Consider the following 23,892-nt stretch of genomic DNA (forward strand, 5'->3'; position numbering starts at 1 on the left):
TCAAGGGCCTCTCCACCCCTCCAAAAACTCACTTGGAGTCAGACTTGGCGCTTGTGGCACCAGACTCACTCACTCCCATAGGATAACATTGGGGATTGGACTTGTAATGCATTGATGGGGACAAGATGGATGCCCCCACATATTTCGGTTCCCAGAACTGTATGTGCGGTCTAGTCTTTTGGGTGTGGTTCAGCCCAGAGGCACCTGGGATAACCAGAGACTATTTAAGCCACACCCAGGCTGAGAAGCATGCTTTGCGTTTTCTGCACCTGCAGCGTGACACTCACTGTGTTTCGATCGGTCTCCAGTGGGCCTGCCTCTCTCTTCTGTGCTCAGCTCCTGCAAGAACAAAGACACCGTTCGGAACAGCCTTACCTTGCAGCCCTTCTGCCCATCATTCAACGCTCCTTCTGTTCTGCGGGCATCTTCGGTGGTGTCATTCCCATCCCGGCACGCCGCTTCCGAATGAAGAGGAAAAGAACAGAGAAAAGGCATTAGTAAGCATTTTACAGCTCTTCGCTCATTTTTTTTCAAATACAGTACGAGCTTCAAACGCTTACCTGAACCCCAGCCGCTCTGGGGGAACTGTGTCTCCGGAATTTCTCATCCATCTGCAAGAGGGGGAAAGACTCCAGGTTAGCGTGGAAACATCTAGAGGCGCCGCATACCGCGCTTACTCACCGCATTTGTTCTTCATAACCGGCATCCATGCCGACAACGTCGCGGCACCTAAAAGACACAGAAAAAGAACTCAGTTCAATCCAAATACGAAAATGGTGCATCGCACATCACGCTCTCACTCACCTTCAGCGCCACTCATCTCAGCAGCATGCCGTCATTCCCGGACGCCGGCCATCATCTAAGAAGGAAAGGAACGAAGTTAGAGAACTGTTCAAAGACTCATTATACTTACCAGTCGGACTCTCGCCAGTGAAGTAACTAGGCACCAACGAGCCTGCATCAATCAACGTGCCCCTGCGCTGAAAGCAGGACAGAGAGCACACCATCCAAGAAAACAAGGTGAGCTGTGGATCAAAGGGAAGGGTTGGACCCCGGGGAGGAAGGGGTTCAAGCACACAGACAATAGGGGTTACACTCTACCAATCCTGTGTTTCAGGCCCAGTCGCCAGTCGAATAGCCTCCAGGTAAGGGTTTGAGTTCATAAGAGGCCAGGACTGGCTGAGTGACGTCCCTGTGGATACCAGGTGAGCGTTACACTCACCACTGTCACTGGGAGGATCCGAGGATCTCTCGGCCTGTAGCTGGAGCAGCCTCAGTGCACGTGCTGGTACGAGAACCTGAACGGTCGCTCCTGCGCTGCTAGTCCTTGGGAAGGAGTCTCCCTTGCGCGGTGCGATGGAAAACAGGGGCCCTACCTTGGGCCTGGATCGATGTTTCACAAAGTCCTGAAGGTCCTCTGGAGGAGACTTCTGGAAGAGCTCGCTCCACCTGGCCAGTCTGTTCTTCAGCGACCTCGATGACAGGGCGTTGCACGCTGTACAAGCTTGCCAACCATGATCTGGGCCAAGGGAACATAGGCAGAGGATGTGGGGGTCTCAAGTTGGGAAGAGCCTGTCGTAGAATGGACACCTGCTGAACCCTGTCGAAAACGGCATGCGGCAGGGAGGAGCGTGACGCCTGAGGACAGAGTACCTGAATGATAAAAAGACAAAAAAGACGAGAGAAGTATCCGTGCGTGGAATTACATGGCCAATGCCAAACCCAGGAGCGCTGGTGAATTCGGCCCGTTACAGTCAATGCGGAAAAGGGGACTGAGGTGTGGCGCCAGAGGGCGGAGTCAGGGCAGCACATGCTCCCAGGCTCGCACCCCGCACACCTCTAAATTTAAAGGGGAAGAAGGTTTTTTCTGGTAAAAAAAGGTTACGTCTCCCCCATGCAGTATGGAGGAAAGGGGACGGGACGTAAGAGTATGACCCAGAGACCAGTGATTGGCTGTTAGGAGAAATTAAACAGTTTAAACAACTTATCACAAAAAGAAACTCTAGAACATCTAGTGGTTGAATGCTCTGCACTATGTTCAATAAGAAACAATATATATAAGAAACATTTATCCACTGTTGCCAATGTCCAACCTAGCTTGAGATGGTCTTGTTTACTAAATTCAACTAATATGAGCTTACTCATTGCCTCTGTAAATTTTGTGAATAATCTTTGCTTATGCACGATAGCAGACGACCAATTTGTCCTGAAAACTAATGTTAATTGGACAATTTGAATGGGTACTTGATGAACTTATTTTGGTATGAAAAAACTGTAGAAACTTTTTTTTAAAATTCTTGCAAAAATAATGCACTTTGACTTATTGTGGTGAAAAAATTTTTGTCTTGTAAAAAAAATCAATTGATTAAAACAATAATAATAAAAATGAAAAAAAAAAATACAAAATAGTTTTTTCTTTACCGAGGATACCCAGCCTGACGGGGAATATTCATGAGGGGCCTCTATTAGCAGGGCCTCTGTGCCCAAATTGCAATGTCCGATCTCCAAACTGCATTGATAGGCCTCTCTCCCACTATACAGTGGTCTCAAACTTAGCAGGGCCTCTGTGCCCAAATTGCATTGTGTGATCTCCAAACTGCATTGATAACAAGGCCTCTGTGCCCAATTGCATTGTGTGATCTCCAAACTGCATTGATAGCAGGGCCTCTGTGCCCAAATTGCACTGGTGATCTCCAAACTGCATTGATAGGCCTCTCTCCCACTATACAGGTGTCTCAAACTTAGAAGGGCCTCTGTGACCAAATTGCACTGTCTGATCTCCAAACCACATTGATAGGCCTCTCTCCCACTGTACAGGTGTCTCAATTTGATAAGCCTCTCTCCCACTATAAAGGTATCTCAAATTTAGCTCACTCGCAAATTTAGCAAACTCTCAAGTGAGACAGAAGCCACCAGTGAATTACGGTGGTGAGTCACTGACTAGGGCCTTCCGCATCACAAGGCGAAAGTCCAAGCTGCGCCCGTCCAAGCCACCTTCCAACCAGCAGATATTCTTCCCAACCCACACAACCACGCTCAGGGAGACGGACAGTAAAGAGAGCCACCGATAACACCCAACTTAATAACCCTCCTAGGACAGCGACTTAACAAGTCTCCAACTCCTGCCAGAATACCACCCACAGACAAGAGCCCAAACTAGTAGTGGACACCCCCTTATCTGCCACTACACCACAAGACAACCAGACCAAAGCAGGACCAACTAGACGTCACCAAACAAAGACTAAACAACTCTCAATCCTACAATGCCGCGCAAACGACCCATTCCAAGGAAAAGACGAAGAGATGAAAGAACAAACACTCCAGAACAGCAACTTAGAACAACAACCATAGACTGGACCCCCACAGACAGGAACACAAACCGAAGGAACTCTGAGAGAAGAGAAAAATCCCTCTACCTAACTCCATACCTCGCAGACAACTGGCCACCACGGCAATCCAACCCAACATTAGAAGCAGCAACATCAAATAATCTAACACAAGCAAGTAGAAGAAGGATGACCACCTACCCAAGCCTACATCCAACGTCCGAAACTCACAACCACCACCAAAAGAAACTGGAAACACGTCAAAGAAAGCAACCTATTCGAACAACTGGAATTAACGAAACCCTTAACTACAGAACTGGAGCTAGCTGACCTAGACGGGAAAGCAGAGATACTGCATAAATGGTTCGCAGATACAATAGACAAGATCGCCCCAGAAAAACCATTCACCCCATCAAAAAAAAGAGCAATGGCAAAATGGTTCACCCCACTATTAAACGACATGAAAAAGGAAAACAAAAAATTGGAATTGGAATGGAGGAAAGAATACAACCCAGGGAAAGAAACACTGTACCAGAAACAAATCCATGCATACAAGAAGGAAATTCAAAAGGCAAAGAGAAGACATTATGATGACAGAATCAACCATGCCACCAACACACAAAAAAAAATGTTTAGCATGATTGAAGAAATGAGAAACCCACCAGGCTGCGATAACACCCGAACCCCCGCAGAAAAACTATGCAACGACCTGGCAGACCACAAAAAAAAAAAAAAAAAAATCAATGACATCCGTCAAACCATACAAAAACGACCAACCAACCACAACATACAACCCAACGAACCTAACACGGAACCACAGCACAAACTCCGAAGCTTTCCTGAAAGATCAGCAGAGGCATTCGCAATGCTGGTAAAGCGAAGCAAGAAAGCGGGATCATCCATGGACCCCTGTCCCCCAGACATCTACAAATCAATCCTCGCGCAAGGATCGGCAGCAGAACACTACAGAAACCTTCTAAATCTATCACTATCAACACTTTTTTGAAAAACACAGTGGTGACGTAGATGACCTTTCCAACTACAGGCCGATCTCTAACATCTCCTACCCAGCAAAACTTCTAGAAACCTGCGTATATAAACTAACCCAAGAACACGTAGAAAAACACCACCTGCTGGACCAAGCTTAAATCGGTTTCAGACCAGCGCGAAGAACGGAAACAGCACTACTATCCATCTGTGACGACCTCAAAACTAACGAAGACTCAAACACTACCTCAGCCCTTATTCTGCTTGACCTCTCCGCAGCCTTTAACACAGTTAGCCATGACAGCCTGATCAAAAGACTAGAAGACACGGGCATAACAGACAGCACTACGCTGGACCAAATCATTCCTAGCAGACAGAACAGAAACCGTATGGATAAAACCTTTCACGAGTTAACGACTGTGGAGTTCCACAAGGATCCTCACCATCTCCACTATATTTCAACATCTATCAGACTCCGGGTCATCAGAATCTTCAAAAAATACATTACATGTTACAACTACGCAGATGACACTCAGATCATCTACAAAATCAAAGACACTGATGCTGACCATTCAACCCTAATCGACTGTCTAAAAGAAGTCTTCAACTGGATGGATGCCAACAACCTGAAAATCAACCCAGGAAAGACAGAAATCGTGATCGTATCCAAAGACCAAGAGAACGAAACCACCATCCCATGGCCTATGGAAATGGGAACCGCACCAACACCATCAAAGGTAGTCAAAAATCTGGGAGTCCTAATGGACAACAACCTACCCCTGGATCCACAAATAAATGCAACAGTGAAGAAATGTTTTTTCCTCCTTCACACGGCAAGAAGAATTATACCTTTCCGCTCCTTCACGCACAAAACACTCACTATCGTCGCCCTAATCAAGTCAAAAATCGACTATGCAAACAGCCTCTACCTCGGAATACCAGAATACCTCCTGAAGAAACTGCAACGGATCCAAAATGCAGCAGAAAGACTACTCCTCATCACTCCAGCCCTCAAAACACTACACTGGCTCCCAGAAAAACATTGCATCACCTTCAAAACAATGTACATAACGCACAGGGCAATCAGCGGACAAGGAGCACAATTCCTACAAAAGAAAATAGTCTACAAACCAACGAGACCCCTCTGATCAAGCAACGAAATCCGCCTGGAACCCAAACCATACCTTAAGAAAAAACTTGGAGGCACCTCCTTCTACCAATTAGCCGCAAAAACCTGGAACAACATCCCAAAAGAAATAAACACTGAAGATCACCTAAAATTCAGGAAATCACTAAAGACCTGGCTCTACAACACCACAGACTAGACCTGGAAACCAAAACCGGAAAAAGGATGACTAAAACGAAAAGACACGGACATCCCCGACCCGAGAGAGAGTAACTCCCCCAGCACCTGGACGTGTGACACCGGATAGACTGGAACACAGGCAGCACGCATGGAGACTGAGTCAACTACCCCAGACAATCCCACCAACACTTTTGCCCGCCCCTTAGTTACCGCCAGGTACCACAGTGGTGTGGAATTATCGAGATATTGGCAATCACCACACTACCGGAGAGGTTGACATTGGCAGGTGCACTGGCCACAGGAGTATGAAGGGAGGATAAGGGGAGCTATGAGAGAGAGCATGTTAGAGGTGGCGGCCAGAGGAGTAAGGAACCTGTATGCCAGTCGGACCCAGATCAGGACAGAGCCGCATCAGGGGAGACTACGCAAGCCGAGCACCTCAATTCAGGATAGAGAGGCAAACTAATCAACCCTACTAACAATTTCCCTTTCTGCATACACCTCTCAAACTCCAAACCAAACACAACCAAAACCTACAGCACAACAAACCCCACAAACTTCACTACATTGCAACAACAAAACAAAAACACACATAGCCTTGCACAACAGTACACGACGACTACCGGCCGCAACACCCCAGGCCCAGCACACAGACCCACCAGGCTGAGGCCGCCAACAGCACATCACTGCTCTCTTGCACTTTTCCTGCTTCCTCCCACTAATTCAACCACTCCTCTTTCAGAGCCGCCAGAGCGCCAGGGGACCACTCCGTTGGTGATAGTGCACGGTACAAATGTCCTTTAACATTAACATGAGCATGTGAATCCATGCCAGACCCCATGCTGGAGAACAGCCTCTTTCTAAATCTGCCCGTCTCCACTCTCCGACCTTTACAACTAATCCAGAACAGGACAGTGAGACTTCTCCTTGGCCTCAAGCCCTGGGATCGTATCTCTCCAGCTCTGAAATCCCTTCATTGGCTCCCAGTGGATGCTAGGATTAAATTAAATTTAAAACCTGCTGCATTGTCCACAAGGCTTTCTGAGGCCTGAGTCCAAAATACCTTCAACTATCACCCCGTAAATACCTCCCCTCTCGAGCCCTTCGCTCCCCAACTTAGTCCCTCAGGGTCAGTCGTTTTTCTAAGAAACGTGCTGGAGGTAGATCGCTGTCTTTGGCTGGGGCCTCCATTTGGAACAGCCTCCCTGAAACAAGGAGAACCATCTCCGGTTCCGGAAGCACCCAAGACCTTCCTCTTCGCTTCTGCCTTTGCGCCTCTTCTCCCCTGCTAATCAGTTTTCTCTCTGCACCGTGCACCTGGCCACCCTCTGTCCTTCGGTCCCAGGTACCTGCTCACCCTGTCACCCTCCTGCACTGCCTCCAGGCCATCCTTTGGACTGCGGTCTGTATCTGTACCCATACAGCCCACCGCCCACTTTTCTTCAGCACTTATCAGATATACCCTATCTGCTCAACCTAGCACTTGCCACTTGCTGGCTGCACTAACACTATTTATTTTACGTATTATTAATTATTCTGTTCGCTCTCTGTTCCACACTTTTTACCTCTCCCCCTTCCATGCACTTTACCCCTTTCCCATGCACTTGCGCGTTCTCAATGTCACAGGGCCTAGTAAGATCGTTGCTTTTGTTCTCCCTGTTCCTCTCCCTTTGCCTGGTAGCGCTCTGAAACACTTGTGTACGAGCGCGCTATACATAAAATATCATTTCATATCTCTAACTAAGCCCCTCCTCTGGCAGCCATGTTCAGATTTGGTAAGCACGTAAAGTGGCAGCATGGCCAAGACAAGCCGCAGAGGGGCAGGAGGGAGGGTTTGCATGTGAATCAATGTCAGACCCATGCTGGAGAACAATAGTTACAGGCAAGTAACTTGTTCCTCATCCAGCATGGGGACTGGCATGGATTCACATGCTCATGAATAAAGTATACGTAGCAGTACAAAACTACACAACCACGGGAGGTGGCAAGGGTCAACAGAAGCAATTACCCTTACCTGCGGAAGAGGCTCAACTTCAAGCGTACAGGTTGCGTAGCACCACTTGGCCGACCCTGGACTCCTCCCTGGAATCCCTGTCGATGCAGTAGAATCTTGTGAAGGTGTGCATGGACCTCCACGTAGCAGCCCTGCAAATGCCCAGCAGGGGCACAGACAGGAACGCCGTTGTTGCAGCTATCGCTCTGTTGAAATGGGCTCTCGGATGACTGGGCAGCGGTCGTTTGCCAACTTGTGAGACTGTGCGATAATGCCAGAGAGCAACCTGGAGATGGAAGCCTTGGACAAGGTCTTCCCATGGTTCACAGGACCAAAGTTCACAAATAGTTGAGACGTCTTCCGGAAACTCTTTGTGCGTGCCACATAGAACTTCAGAGCACAAGCCACATCCAGCGAGTGTAAAGTCCTTTCAGCCGGCGACAAAGGTCTCGGGAAGAACACAGGCAACACCAAAGGCTCGTTGAGGTGGAATTCCGACTACACCTTTTGCATGAGGGAGGGGTGCCTCCGCAGCACCACCCTTGTGTCATGAAAAGTCAGATAAGGCTGTTTGCAGGTTAGGGCCTGGATCTCACCCACCCTCCTGGCAGAGGTGATGGCCACGAGGAAAGCCGTCTTCCATGACAAGAAACCTAAGAGGGGCCTGATGCATAGGCTCGAAGGGGGCCGCCATGAGCCTTGTCAGTACCACGTTGAGTTACCACGTCGTGGCAGGAGCCTTCACCGGCGGGAAGATCGAAGCAGTCCTTTGAAGAACTCCTTGACGAGACGGTGGGACCAAAGAAAATACCGGCCTGGACACTTGTAGTGGGAGAGAGCCACCAGATGCACCTTGATAGAGGCGTGCGCCAGCATGGTTTGGCCAAGGACAACAAGTACGGCAGAATCTGCGGGGGCTGTGAACCTCAGAGGATTGGTCTTCTGCGTCTGGCACCACATTGCGAAACGCTTCCAATTGGGTCTGTTGCACCTGTCGACGATGCTCTGGCCCTGGCAAGGACCTCCCTGCAGTCTGCCGGCAACTGGTACCCTCCGAACTCTGCTACAGGAGTCAAGCCTTCAGGTTCAGCAACCCTAGGTCGTGAGGTAGTATTGCGCCTCATTCTCTGGTGAGCAGATCCGCGACAACTGGCAGCTTGAGCGGGGGTGACGTTGAGAGGCTGAGAAGATCCGGGTACCAAATCTGCCTCGGCCACGCCGGGGTGATGTGGATCATCCTGCATGGGCACCGTTTGAGTTGATTGATGACTCGCAGTAGGAGAGGCAACGGAGGGAACGCCTACAGGAGCAGGCCTTCGCACAGGAAGAAAAACATGTCCCCCATGCTCCTCGGCTGGTGGAACCTGCTGGCAAATTTTTGGCATTTGGAATTCGTTACCGCCGCAAACAACTCGATCTGGGGTCTGCCCCATTTTAGGAAGAGGCTGTCAACTTGATCCTGTCGAAGTTCCCACTAGTGGCAGGAGTGCAGCTCCCTGCTGAGGGAGTCAGCAATACTGTTCTTGACTCCCGCCAGGTGAAAAGGGATGAGTAACATCACTTGGGCGACGGCCCAGTGCCACAAGTCCGGCGCCTCTGTGGAGAGCGCTGGGGATCTGCTGCCCCCCTGCTTCCGGATGTAGAACATTGTGGTGGTATTGTCCATGAAGACCCTCACCGTTTTGCCCTTGAGGGACGGAAGGAACGACTTGAGGTCCCAGAACACTGCCCGCAGCTACAGGACATTGATGTGCAGATCCCTCTCGTTCGGCAGCCACATGCCTCAGGCATGTAGATGTCCGTTGTTGGCTCCCCAGTCCTCCAGGGAAGTGTTGACCATTTCCTGGTACGGGGGGCTCTGGAAACCTGTGCCACCGGCGAAGTTGGCGCGCACGCCCCACCACCTGATCGCTCGACGGTACTCCTCGTCGAGAACAATCTTGTATGCGAAGCTTCCGGACACCTGGATCCACTGTGCGTCCAGAAATTCTTAAAGGGTTCGCATCCACAACCTGCAGCTAGATGCACGACGACCTAATTCCAGGCAGGCGACCATGTTGAGCCTGGCGTCCAGGAACAGCGCGTTCTGCGATGGTATCAAGCAGGACTTTGGATAGTTGACGGAGAACCCCAGATCCGTCAGCAGCCGGACAGTCCTCTCCGTGTATTCAACGGCTACTTCCCTTGACTTGGCCCGGATGAGCCAGTCGAGGTACGGGTAAACGTGAATCCCCTGTAGGCGCTGATGGGCGGTCACTGGTGCCAGACGCCACAAACTCCCTGGGCACCGACTTCAGTCTGTGGGCCTTGAATTGATAGTGCCTTTCCTGTACTACAAAGTGCAGGAACTTCTGATGCTTCTCGTGAATGGGGATGTGGATGTATGCGTCCTCCAGATCCAGCGACATCAAGAAGTCTCCTTCCTCGAGTTGGCCGAGCAAGTCTTGCAACATGTCCATCCTGAATCTTTGGAACTTGAGGTATTTGAGACGCTGCACGTCTAGAATGAGCCTCCAGACCCCAGGCTTCTTTAGCAAGAATCATCTGGAGTAGACTCTGGAGCTCCGAAGACGCTTTGGAACCAGCGATATCGCCCCTTTTCTTATCATGGCCCGTACTTCCTGCAGGAGCGGAGGGATGTGCTGCTCCTGCTGTGCCATCGGTTGTTAGGGAGAATTCTCAGAAATGTGCCAATCCCCTCCATCTTAGAGACCCACAGCAACTTTGCTGGATTTTGAGAACTTGATCTTTTTAACCTGGAGAGAGTGAGACCCTTTTCCCCCTTTTCCCCACTCTCTCATGTATTTTAATGTGATTTGAACACTGTTTCTTTTGGTTATGGAGTCTGACAAACTCCATAGGCATCATCTTTTAGGTATCTGGTCTTTCCATCTAATGCCATTCCATCGAAATGTTTCAATCTAAAAAAATGTCCACTGAATGCATATTTTGGGTGATGGGGGTAAAGGGTTAATTTTTGTTTAGGTGCATTATAAAGGGTCAAAAACAGGGGTTGGTGGATCCCCCAAAAAGAAATTAGATGCAATGGCATTAGATGGAAAGACCATAACCCCATCTTTTATATTGTGTCACAGCACCTTCAGTGCAGTGACACAGGGAAGTCTCTCAGATTTACCAAAGGTTTGCCTACCTTTTCTTGGTTAAACTACTGTTTCCAAGAGCAGTAAAGTGAAATAGACTTTACTTACATTTGTAACTTTCTAGACCCACAACACACTATCTTACAATAGGGTGCTGGAGGGGTTACCTAGTATCCCCTTTGTCTAGCTTCTCATGTAACATTTTATGTTGCCCTTTCCTCACTGAATGGGTGGTGGCAGTGGTTTCGTTTTAAATTACCGTGGTGTGCCTTCACCACAGGCTGCACTCGCAGCTGACGTAAAGCAGCCAAGCGTGCCATTTTTGTCAAAATGGCCCGTCTTTTTTTGCCATTTCTTTGTGGAAAGGTCCTTCTTGAGATTTACTCTGCGTGCCAAATCAGGTTTGGTCCCATTGTTCGCTTTGCCTTTGGTGGGATTCACAAGTGAAGCCCGCCTCTGGCTCCACGGTGTCTGGGGTAGGCAGGAAGTGAGGGAGGTGCCCAAAACTCCCTGGGCTTAGTCTCCTAGGAGACCCAAATGCACTCTCTGGTGATTGGCCGTCTGACTGTCCGGCAAGGACAGCCACCCTGCTGGGTGACTGACGGCAAGGATGGAATGAATGGGAGAGAACTGAATAAAACGCAAGGCTTTTGGCTTGGAAGGCAGAGTCGACCACTGGACAACGGAACTGAAGAAGAACTTGAAGAGGATGCCTGCTGCAACTCCTGGACCATTGGTTTGCCCGGTTAAGCCCTGCTGCTGTGCTGAAACTCCAAATTCGTATTGACAGAGAAGCCCCTGCAAGGACAACTTCCCCCTTTAAGTTGGTGGGACCAATCAACTCCAAAGTAAGCCACATGGACATCGGAGCTGGTTGAATTTCCAGAGTTGCTGCTGGAAACCGTATAGCCAAGGAGAGTAACACCAGATTCTGTGCGTTGCTTTTAAGCTGGCCTAGAGCTCCAGGAAGAGCCTCTGACTCCCAGGAAGCAGGACTGACTGGGCCTGAGCCCCCTCAACAGAGTTTGGGACCCCAGAAGCAAGGAAAGTCTATCTCGACAGCCAGGAACAGCAGTGTTGCTATTTGCGGTAGACACGAGGAGCTGAAACACCGAACAGCCACTGAAAGTGAAGTTAGCCGGTTGAGAGTTTTGACCGTCCCAGTGCAGTGCATGAGTCACCCGACGTCCTCCCTCTTGTCCCACGACTGAGGCCCAGGAACGGTGAGATCTGCAAAGCTGCACAGGAACAGGAGTCATCTGCTGCATCTTTTCTTCATTTTTAAAGGTACTGTACAAAGTCTAAGAGAACTTACCTCTTGCTGTAGAGTTGCTTGCACCTTCTACTACTCACAAATGTAATCAGCGTGTGGCCCTACATTTGATTGTTCTTTTCTTCAAAGACTTCTTAAACATTGTGCAAAGACTTTTCCAAGTACCTACCAGAAGTGCTTCATCCTATATAAGTCTTTTGCCCATTGACTTTGGCCTAGCCTATTGTACTGAATGACTCTTCTTGGGGGGATCCAAAATGATTTGCCTGCTTAAGAATATTTGTGGTCTCTTGTATGTTCTAAATAACCTTCTCCTTGGACTTATTACTATATGATCCTAATAGATTAATGTCCCCTGCACCCTAGCAATTGAAGTCACCCGAGGGTCTAGGTGGTGTCTGTCGGCCATCCCAAAAGGGTATCTACTGATTTAGAGATATTAAGAGTGTATATTTCATGAAGTGTATTTGAGTGTTACCATTATCTTGCTCCCTTCTGAAGGCTTATTCTAACTGACTGATAAATACATTAATTGTTTATTCAAGAAACCTTGAGTGTAAGAGTTTATTTGAACACGTGTAACTGTAAATATCTGTTTAACTCCACTACAGCTCACATTGACCCCTCTTGAGATAAGCCTGGCTGCTCAACATGCTACCAAAACTGTGTAGTACAAGCTTATACCAAAGGTTGGGTTTCCTATACCTGTAGTCAGAGTTGTTTGTAGTGTTCCCAGAGGGTAATGCATACAAACTTTGCCTAACACCGGTGGTACCCACAGACACTTCTGCTGGAACTCGAGTGTCACTGGGCGAGAGCATCCAGCACCCATCGGTCGGTGGAGGTCTTCTTACACTCGCTGACATAGCCTGCCAGCCGGTTTCCCCCCGGGGTGCATGGGTGGGGGCCAGATGTCCTTGCCAGTTCAATCTTGCTTCGGGGCCTGGGTGTCGCCTTGGAAGCGGTGACGATCACCTCCACCGAAAGCCTTTGAACAGCCTCTGTAGGCCTCATGGGTTGTGGACCGGGAGGGTTGACAGTACGAAGAGTACCATCCGCAGAAACCCTTTGGTGATATGCCAGACTTCCTGCCGGAGGCACGAAAGGACAGGCGGTGTTGAAGTTCCCAAGGCATGGGCCGTTTTACCATTCCTCCGTTTCACCCACAAAACACCCACCATCATCGCACTCATGTCTAGAACAGAATACGCCAGCAGCCTATATCTAAGCACAGCTGAAGAGCTGCATCCAAACTGCTGCTCAAACTACGGCTAATAGAACACATTATGCCAGTGCTGAACTGCTACACTTGCTACCAATAAAACAGTGAATATTGTTCAAAACTATGTGCATAACACAGAGGGAAATCCACGGGCAAGTAGCAGAGTTCCTAAAGGAGAAAACCGTCTACGATCTGACAAGACCACTGAGATCAAGCAACATTAGCTTAGAACCAAAACCATACAATAAAAGAACATTTGGAGGATCATCGTTCTCTCACATGGCAGCAAAATCCTGGAATCACCTACCAAAAAACATTTGCAACACAAAGGATCACCTGGAATTCAGAAAACGACTCAAAACCTGGCTCTTTTCTCTGTAAACAGGAGCAAGTGACTTGGAAACAGACCCATCAGTAAATAGGATTCCCAGGGAGAAAACCATAACCCCTAAATTAATTCCTCACCAAAGTATAAAGGTGGAGGAGACGCCCCAACCACCCATGCCCCATAAAGCTAACCCACATAAGAAACTTATGTAGGTAAGATCCTGCTAACCCAATTCTCAACTCTCTGCATACAATTCTCAAACAGCAAACCAGACAACCACCTCTCTGTACAGCAATCCACACGCACTTCACCACATTGCAACAACAGACTAACGCCACATAACCTGGCACAACAGCACATGGGAGTTTGCACAGACCCGTTAACCACACACAAGTTCAGCAAGCAGTGCAAACTGAACTGAATCTGCCAACACGACATCACACATCTCACTTTACTATTCCCAACTAACCCTAAAGCAAACCACCTTTTTTCTACACTTTCCTTTTCAGATCCGCCAGAGCGCCTGGAGTTATCATCCAAACGATTCACCTCGCTTGCTCTGTCCTGCACTCTGAGGAGGGTCTCTCTCCCCCCCTCCCTCCCTCCCTCCCTCCCTCTCTCTCCCTCCCCCTCCCTCCCTCAATGATTGGCCAATGAAAGAGGGGGCAAAAGCTTTCCCAGAGTTTAGTTCACGGTAGTGAAGTCACATAAAAGCAACAAGAAAAAATACTAAGCCGCCAGGGTTTAAGGACTAGACACTGTACATTGATTGGCTAGGACATTCCAGGTTTACCGAGTCACACCACCCCCCACCCCCAGCCATGTTCTGGAGAGTATCAATTCATGTCCCTAGGCACACCAGCCAAAATGCAACATAAAGCCATAAGGTGGCAAGAGTTGAGCAGCAAGCATGGACTTCGGTTTAGAACACTTATAGCACACTACTGCCCCCTGTTGAGTAAATTGCACTTGCAGAGTTCACAGTATGAGATAACAAATTCTACAAAGTAGCCATACTTAGAATTAGCAACAAATATAGAAGCTTCATCCACCATTTACTTCAATGTAATTTGAATGTCTTGTTGATATTTCCCTGTCCTGACAGTTGCAATACATTTTTGTTTTTCTCACATCTCGTGCATTGCATTTTTTGGGTCTTTGGATGACTTTCTCGTCAAAAAAGCTAAAGCAGAACTAACAAGTATTCCCATAGTCGGAGCAGACAGACTGAATGAGGGGAAAAAAGCCCTCCCTCATTCACGAAAACAGGACAAAGGTCAAAAATTCCAGCAAAATCTGCTAGGGGGTCTGAAAAGTAGAGGATTTGGCATAAAAATGGAAATTCTCCCTAACACTATATTGTAAGTAATACAACGTTTGGACATTCCCTTTTGTGTGCGAACGTGTCAACTGTACATTACTACCATCCTGCTTCCCTCCTAAGAGTGAAACCTTGACTATCAGCCTAGCTACCACTGAAACAATATGGTTACACTTACGGGTAATCCACAACTACTTTTGGCAGGCCATGCTCCTAAACTATCATAGGACTTTTGGAAAATGTTCCTTAACGGCGATTTAAGGCCACTTGTTATGTTAGGTTACTTTGCATTTATATAGCGCCTTATGTACCATTGGTATAGTCTCGGCGCTGGTAGGTTGAACGCCCTCGGGAACCGAAGTTCAAGTCAGTAGAGAGAGTAGAGCGAGTCAAAAGGTGCGTGTGAGCACCGGATTTGTGGCGTCGGACAGAGGTCTATATCCCTTCTGTTAATTAGTAAGAGGAGTGCATTCACATTAGAAAAAAAAGTGAACGAGTAATTCGCATTATAGCCAAACACCACATCCCATAAAACACATTACCCAAATAAATGTACATATGGTTAAGCCTACCTGTGGTTTAGTGAAATCTCGGTTCATACACCACTGAACAAAGTATCTCTTTGCAGCCTCCAAGCTCGTCTCATCCACTTTTTTGCAGTACACTCTAATAAGCTGCTCAGCAAACCTCTCTGGCAAAAGCTGAGAAACCTTTCAAGGAAGAAAAGAAAATATTACTTCTGTCCATTTTGATGAGTACATAGTGTTCATTTTTGCAACCAACTCATTTAAGAGTTTGCGCCAGAGGATGAAGGCACTGCTGGCACTGATTTGCCAGGAGCCCAGGTGTGACTGTGGCTTCAAGAAATACTAGTCTCAGAGGCTTCAAGTGCATGTACGTAATGAATTCTCAGGGCCCTAGGACAGTACCACACTCCTGGGTTAGGGAGGGTTGGTGCTCTCCTAGGAGTCCAAACTCCTCAGGCTAATATATACAGAATATTTACCCCCTACTGTCTAAGTTCTGACTTCTCTATGTGGGACCACCTAAAGATAAATGTCTTTTCAGTCTATCCTCCCCCAGGGCCTTCCTAGACTTACCCTACACTCTCACAATGGGTAAACAGGGTAATGGGGAGTGCCTTTAAAGCTCTATGCCCATTTCAATCTCCTTCCTATCATGTCCACCTCTCCCTCCCTGATGTTTTGGTCTTACTATTCTCCTCCACCCCCACTTGACCCTCCTCCACTTCTACTCCCTGCCTCTTCCTCTTATGTCCCTCCGATATCTCTCATTCCTTCTAAACCTTGCCTCCACCCTTTTATCTTACTACTCCTCCTCCTCCTCCACGCTACTACATCTCCAACCCCACCTTTTCTGAGACACTTGTTTCACGCTCACATTCACTCCCTCTGCTAATCACATTATCCAGTCTTTCACACACACTCACAATACAGTACCGCTTTCACTCACTAACTGATACTACCTGCTCCAAAAATCACCTCCATCCCACATTCCACCATCTTTCCTCCACCTGGTCTCTTGGTCTGCCACTTCCTCCTCTGCCTCTTCTGACCTCACCCAAACAACTCAACTCCCCCCTATCCTATTGTACAAATTGGAGTGGACCGTTTCTCAGATGTCTGGGGAAAAGAATTCCAAGCAAGTGGAACAAGAAGAGAGAAAGAGCGGAAGTGGAAGGAAGCATAGGGAGGGCAGCGTGCCACAAGGGTAGTCAAGGAGGCAGAGCAGAGATTACGAAAAGGCTTATAGAGTTGGATAGATGAGGATAGACATCTGGATATGCTGGACTGACCCATTAAGAAAAGTTAAGTAAGATAACTCTTACCTTACTATTCTTGGCAACTGTATTTCCCACAAGACAATGTATGTAAACATAAAGAGAAGTCCATCAGACTTCTCAGTGACACTGCACAGGGGGTGCTGGGTGTCACCATGCAAAGAGCAGATGCCTGTATTCAATATATGGAGTTTACCAGACTCCATAAAACAGTAGAAATACAAATTGCAGTCGGATAAAAAGAATGGGTGAGTGGTAAAAAGTGCCACTCACTCAGGAGATTAAAAAGTCCGGAGTCCAGCAAAAGTGCTGGGTGCCTCTGAGGTTAAAGGGAATTAGCACAGCAACTGAAAGTTCTCCCCAACAGTAGTGCAACTGTATTATTCCTAAAACAGAATAAGTTTAAGTGTTACAAAGTGATTACTCTTCTTTGAATTGCATACTGCCATTCTGAAAAGTTATACCCAAGTTCTTACTTACCTTTCAATTGCGTTTATTATTCTAAAATGTACTAAGTGGTTTTTGCTGAACTTGAATTGCATACTGCCATTCTACAAGTCGTTTATTATTCTAAAATGTACTAAGTGGTTTTTGCTGAACTTGAATTGCATACTGCCATTCTACAAGTCGTTTACACTGTGGTTTACTTACCAGAGGTATTGTATGTTTTACACTTTGATTGCTAATTGTGATAGTACTTACTTCACACCTAATTCCTCGTACCTTCACCAGGCTGGACGGCCGACAATGCAAAATAGAGCCATATTTCAATTTGTCCTCCTGGTTCACATATCTATCCTCAAAAGTAGAGAGGAATTAGCACATTTCTGAGAATTCTCCCTAACACCTGCATAAAAGCCAAGGCTTTTTGGCTTGGAGGGCAGATGTTAGGCAGAAACCTGTGCAGTTCCCTTAGGGACCACTGTAAAAGGCTTAAGACTACAGGTGTTGGCAGTAAACCCAATTGGTAGCAGTCTGTACCACCCAGATTTACCTGGTAGCTGTGGCTGAGCAGCCAGACTTCTCTCAAGAAGAGTTAGACAGTATATAGAGTATACACGATAGGTACTGAAATACAGTAGCACAAGCAAACACTAACCAGAGCTTTGGTATCAAGTATATAATTATTTATTTAAAGACACACTTAGAAACACTCTAGCACTAATATCATAAGTAAGCTCAAAAACACAGTCACTATTATTATATATGCATCCCTTATTAGACAAGTCTTAGTTAACACCACTTATTTCCAGACAGAGGTGAGCGCTTAACTAAAGATGGCACTCCAATAAGTTTAAGAAAAAGGGAGGGAAAAGGCAGAAATTAGGAACAGCACACAACACAATCCTTTAGAAGCACTCAGCAAGGCAGGAAAGTCAAAGTCTAATTGTGAGCAAAAAGTTCAGAGGCCAGGCTCCCTCTTGGAGAGAGTAAAACACCAATGCGCCCAAGATCACACAGTTTAAAAGGCTTGGAAAGTCTTGCAGAGAGTTCAGGAAGGAATTAGTTCAGTTTAGAAAGGTTCAGTTAGCCAGCCTAGGGCCAACCCAGGTGGTAAGTTGAGCCTTTAAGAGTCACCCCACACAGACCGTTGCGAGGGAGGCCAGGCGGACACCGTACCTTTAAAGTGGAGGGGATCCTCCAGCGGGGCAGTTGTTCCTGGCAGCGGGTGCAAGTCGCGGCGTTGTCCAGAGGAAGAGATGATCTCGACGTGGAGAAAGGCTGAAGGTCGTTGCACTGCCAGGGAAGAAACCAGCCGCGGAGTTCTCTGGTTAAAAGGTACTACCCTTTTATTCGCGGTAGTGGAGAAAACGTGGTATCCCGGATGCTGGGGTGCTTGGCATAGGCAAGGCGGCCACGAGATGATCCGGGAAGGCGAAAAGGCGGGCAAACTGGTTATCCCCACCAGTCAAAGGAAGAAGACTCGGGATGAAGATCTCCTCGGTCGTTGGGAAAAGTGGCGAGACGGTTCAGCAGGGGTCCACCGGTGGTGTCGTCGTTGCAGGTCGGCTCAGCTTCTCCCCCTTTGGATTCTTTGGTCCTGTGGCGACGTCTGAAGTCCCAGTACCCAAAGCCCTGCTTTTATGCAGAAAACCCCCATTCATCAGTCCTAGCTTCCACTCAAACATGCTAAGTGGTGAGCCGGGCGGGTCACCACTGGGCCAATCACACACGAGTGTGACTTGAGTTGCCGAGGCAACTCAGTCCAGGGTGCCTAAACCCCCTCCCACACCCCCTGTGGTACCCAGACAGAGTGGCACCACTTTTGGAGGCTTCTGTGGAGAAGCCCGCCAAAAAGTGGAACAAAGGGCTCGACTTGCGTTGGAGTCACAGAAGCAAACAAACGCCATTTTGGAACCGAGTTTCGGCAAAAAATACCAACCGGTGAATTTATATTAATTTAATAAACCGGCGGTATGTTCGAGGCTATATTAAAAAGTGGTAGCCTCGAACAATGGGAAAATCCCATAGGAATATATTCGCGGTCGAATATAAAAAGTAGTATTCACTGCCACCAGCCAAAACTCGGTCGGGGGAGACTGGACAGTGCCCCTTCGAACAACAGACCCCGGGGCAATCGAAATGCCCCGACCAGTACGTCCACAATAGGATGGTTTGTACTGGTTCTGTTCACAATTTAAGACTAGTAAAGCCAATGGTGACTTTACATGCCCTGGGAGACAGTAGTCAGTCCTAGGGTATGGAGTCTATGTTTGGGGGTCGCTATGACACCCCTGGGTTACTGCACGGAGGGTGCTGTGTAACCCACATACCAAAAATAACATGAAGCCATACGGGGTAAAGGACCCCATAGTGCATAAAACACATACAAAGTCAAAGGAACACCTCAAATCATGTCTAAGAGTGGGAGAAAAAGAGTCTCACTCTTAGCAGGAGAAAAAAATAAACCCCAAAAATCCAGCAAAGCTGCTGGGGGACTCACTAGGTTTGGGAAATTAGCCTTAACAGAGAATTCTCACTAACAGCAGAGTCGACCACTGGATGTAGGAATCCGAAGAAGAACTTGGAAGAGACGCCTGCTGCAACTCCTGGACCGTTGGTTTGCCCGGTGAAGCCCTGCTGCTGTGCTGACGCTCCCAAATTCCTTTCGACTAGAGAAGCCCTGTAAGGTTGACTTCTCTCCTCAAGTTAGTGGGACCAATCAACTCCAAAGTGAACTCGTTTGGACATCCTCTCAGAGCTGGCTGTACTTCCACTGCCGCTGGAAACGAAGTGCAGGGAGAGGTACACCAAACGTAGTGCATCACTTTTAAGACGGACCACTGCTGAAGGAAGATCCCCGGACTACCTTGAAGCAGGACTGACCAAGCCTGAACCACCTCAGAGTGATGGACCCCAGATAAGGAAAGTCCAGAGTGGTATCCGTGAGACCGCAGTGGTGCCATTTGCTGAGACGCGAGGAGCTGAATCCGCGAAGTGCCGCTGAATAGAAGTTTGTCATTTTCTGCCCTGACCGTCCCATTGCAGTGCAGGAGTCCCCAGATGTCCTCCCTCTTGTCCCCACGCCTGAGGCCCAGGAACAAAAGGATCTGCAGAGCTGCACAGGAACAGAAGCCAGCTTGAACCATTTCATTGTAACTAAAGTTACTGTAAAATTTGAGAGGACTTTCCTCTTGTTGTAGCCTTACTTGATCTCAGTTGAGACTTCTTGATTGCTTCTGTAGAGTTGCTTGTATCTTCTACTTCTCACAAGCCTCCCAGCTTGTGGCCCTAAATTGATTCTACTTTTTCTACAAAGACTTCTACTGACCTAAAAAGAGTTTAGCTCAATTGACATTGGCTGGTATGGCTCCCTGAATAACTCTTCTTTCCTCTGGCATTGTGTTCATGAAGAGAGAAGGTGAGTGCCCTTCTCCCTCTCCCTCGATCTCTGGCTTTTTTGAGGCAATGAGATCGAGGGAGGTGTTGGAAAGGGGGGACTCTCCCCTTTCCTACGACACCTTTTTTTGAAGCATTGCTGGGTGTGGATCAAGCGCAGAGCGCTCGATCCGTGCTCAGCAATGCCACTGGGCCACCATGGATCTGTTTGTGACGTTGGAGGGCTGGGGGGGCTGCTTACTATGTAAGCAGCCCTCCCCCCAGGCCCCAAAGCATGGGGCCTCACCTATGGAGACCCCTGGGGCAGATGGGTGATCATCTGCCCCCAAGGAACGGGGTACAGAATAATAATAAAATAAACAAATGTAACAGATTTTGGTGGTGGTGAGGGGCCACTAGCCACCAGGTATTTTTTTTCCATGAAAGGGGGTGGCCCTCCCGCCGTCCCCCACCCTAAGTGGATGGGGGGGCACCCCATGTAGGCCTCCCTGGGGGCAGATTTCTGCCCCCATCTGCCACCAGGAAAGTGTGGGCAGGCCTCCCCAAAGGATGGGGTCGGCAGGTCCCTATGGAAGGGCCCAAATCAACACAAAATAATTTAAAAAAATGTTTGGTTTTGGGGGAGCCCCCCCCCTTGCCACCCACTAGACCACCTGGGACATTTTTTATGGATAGGGGTGGCCCACTCCCCCCCACCACAAGTGGATGGGGGGGCACCTCATATAGCCCTCCCCTGGGGACAGATTTCGGGGGGGGGGAGAAGAGGGCCACTGGGAAAGTGTGGGCAGCCCCTCTCCCCCCACACACGATTGGGCCTGCAGGTTAGGGCCCTCCTGGGGCAGATGGGTGCCTGTCTGCCCCTAAGGAAGAGGCCAAACATTTTTAAAAAAATACAAAGAAAAGAATGGGTGGTTGGCCCACTAGACCACCGGGTGAATTTCCAATGAAATGGGGGTGGCCCTCTCCTCCCACCCCAAGTGGATTGGGGGCACCTTATGCAGCCCTCCCTGGGGGCAGATTTCTGGCCCTAGGAAGGGGCATCTGACCCCAGGGAGGGCTGCATGAGATTCCCCCTATCCATTTGGGGTGGGGGGGGAAGAGGGCTACCAAAAACGTGGCACAGGCCCCCCAATGGATGGGGCAGTAGGTTTTTGACTTTACTTGTCTTTTACTAGACCCAGCAGACACTATCTTCCTATAGAGTGCTGGAGGGGTTACCTAGTATCCCCTGTGCCTAGAAACTCATGTAGCAGTCAAATGATACCCTTTTCTATCGAAATGGCTGGTGGCAGTGGTTTTACAACGAACTACCATGATTTTTCCCGACCGCGAACACCTGTAGCTAAAAATCGCGGGAGCCATGTTTTTCAAGATGGTGCCTTAAGCCCCTTTGTTTAAACAGGTCCCGGTCTTTTTTTGCCATTTCTTTTTGGAAAGGTCCTTCTAGTGTGTCACTGCGTGCCAAACTAGGTTTGGTCCCTTTGTTTGTACGCCTTTGGCACGCTTCAGGACTGAAGACCGCCTCTGGCGCCTCTGTGTCTGGGGTGGGCAGGAAGTGAGGGAGGTGCCCGAAACTCCGTGCTTAGTATCCGAGGAGACCCAAATGCACTATGGCGTGATTGGCTGGCTGACTGTCCGGCAAGGACAGCCACCCTGCTGGGCAAGTGACAGCTAGGCTAGAATAAAAGGGAGAAAACTGTTTAAAAGGCGAGTCTCTTGGACTGGAAAGGGTAGTTGACCACTGGAGCGAAAGAACCGAATACGAGCTGGAAGAGGACGGCAGCAGCAACTCCTGGACCGTTGGTTTGTCCGGTGAAGCCCTGCTATAGGTCCGAATTGCCAAGTTCATCTCGACAGAGAAGCCCCTTTAAGGACGACATCTTCCTTTGAGTTGGTGGGACCAATCAACTCGTAAACCACCTGGATAACATTCTCGGAGCTGGTTAGGATTAACCAGGGGGAAGGACACCAGCTTGTGTGCTTGACGACAGCTACTCGAACCGAAGAGCTTCCATTTTCCCAGCTACGTCCCCATGACTGAGGCTCAGGAACAGCGAGATCTGAAAGAACTGCCAGCAACCAACGTCTTCAGCTTCATCTTTTCTTCATACTAAGGTACTGTGCCAACCCGATTGAGAGAACTTACCTCTCGCGGTGAAAGTTCGTGAAACTTTCCCAACCTGCAGGCCTAATCAGCTTGTGACCCAACATATGATTCTTTTTCGCACAAACTACTTCTGAGAACTTTGGCAAAGACTTTACCATTTACTACAAGAACTGCCCTTTCCCATCCAAGACACTAGCCCATTGACTTTGGCCTAGGCCTATTGACCTGAATCGAGTCCTCTAGTGAACTGAATCTATTTGCACTGCCTAAGAAAGTATTTGTGGTCTATTATATTAACTTGTGCCTTTTACCCCCATTCAAAGTAACTGAAATGTCATTTTGCTCCTATTTCAGGGGAGCCTAATTTACACAAAAACGTATTGGTTTGGTATTCAAGTGTATTTGTGTAAGATATTAAGTTGCCTCTTTCTAGTGAATGTTTTCTAAATGACTAATAAATTAATAAGTGTTTTACCAAGAATTCTTGAGTGTAAGTGTCTACTTGAACCACTGGGATTGTAAGACCTCTGTGTAACATCCTTTTACTTGTCACATTCCCTCTTGAGATAAGCCCGGCTGCTCTGCTCGCTACCAAAAACTGTAGTATAGACTTATACCAAAGGTTGGTTTTGCTTACACCTGTAGTCATAATTGTATGTGGTGTTCCCAGAGGGAACTGCATACAATTCTGCCTAACGTGGTGTCTGGTGGGGGCAGGAAGTAAGGGAGGTGCCCGAAACTCCCTGTGCTTAATCTCCAAGGAGACAGGAATGCACTCTTAGGCGATTGGCCGGCTGGCTGTCTGTCCAGCAACAACAGCCACCCTGCTGGGTGACTGACAGCTAGAAGTGAAGGAATGGGAGAAACCTGCATAAAAGGCGAGGCTTTTTGGCTTGGAAGGCAGAGTCGACCAATGGACGAAGGAATCCGAAGAAGAACTTTGAAGAGACGCCTGCTGCAACCACTGGACCGTTAGTTTGCCCGGTGAAGCCCTGCTGCTGTGCTGAAACTCAATTTAGTTTTGACTAGAGAAGCCCTGCAAGGACGACTTCTCCCCTTGAGTTGGTGGGACCAATCTACTCCAAAGTAAGCCACCTGGACATCCTCTCAGAGCTGGTTGACATTCCACTGCAGTTGCTGCTGGAACCAAATAGCCAGGGAGAGGAACACCAGATTGTGCGTGTTGCTTTTAATTTGGCAAGAGCTCCAGAAAGATCCTCCGGACTCTCAGGAAGCAGGACTGACCGAGCCTGAACCACCTCAACAGGACCGCAGATGCAAGGAAAG

The 23,892-nt window shown here is 48.3% G+C and overlaps 1 protein-coding gene across 1 annotated transcript in view; it reads right to left on the reverse strand.

Annotated features, from left to right (window-relative positions):
* SAMHD1 (SAM and HD domain containing deoxynucleoside triphosphate triphosphohydrolase 1) overlaps window positions 1–23,892 on the reverse strand; it is a 697,568-nt gene that overhangs the window by 50,089 nt on the left and 623,587 nt on the right. Inside the window, exon 15 of the mRNA XM_069652117.1 lies at window positions 15,430–15,567. Within this exon, the coding sequence (XP_069508218.1) occupies window positions 15,430–15,567 (138 nt within the window). The remainder of the gene's footprint in view (window positions 1–15,429; window positions 15,568–23,892) is intronic.

The sequence above is a fragment of the Ambystoma mexicanum genome, chromosome 3p (genome assembly GCF_040938575.1).
Source record: "Ambystoma mexicanum isolate Mex_15411 chromosome 3p, UKY_AmexF1_1, whole genome shotgun sequence".
Classification (NCBI taxonomy): domain Eukaryota; kingdom Metazoa; phylum Chordata; class Amphibia; order Caudata; family Ambystomatidae; genus Ambystoma; species Ambystoma mexicanum.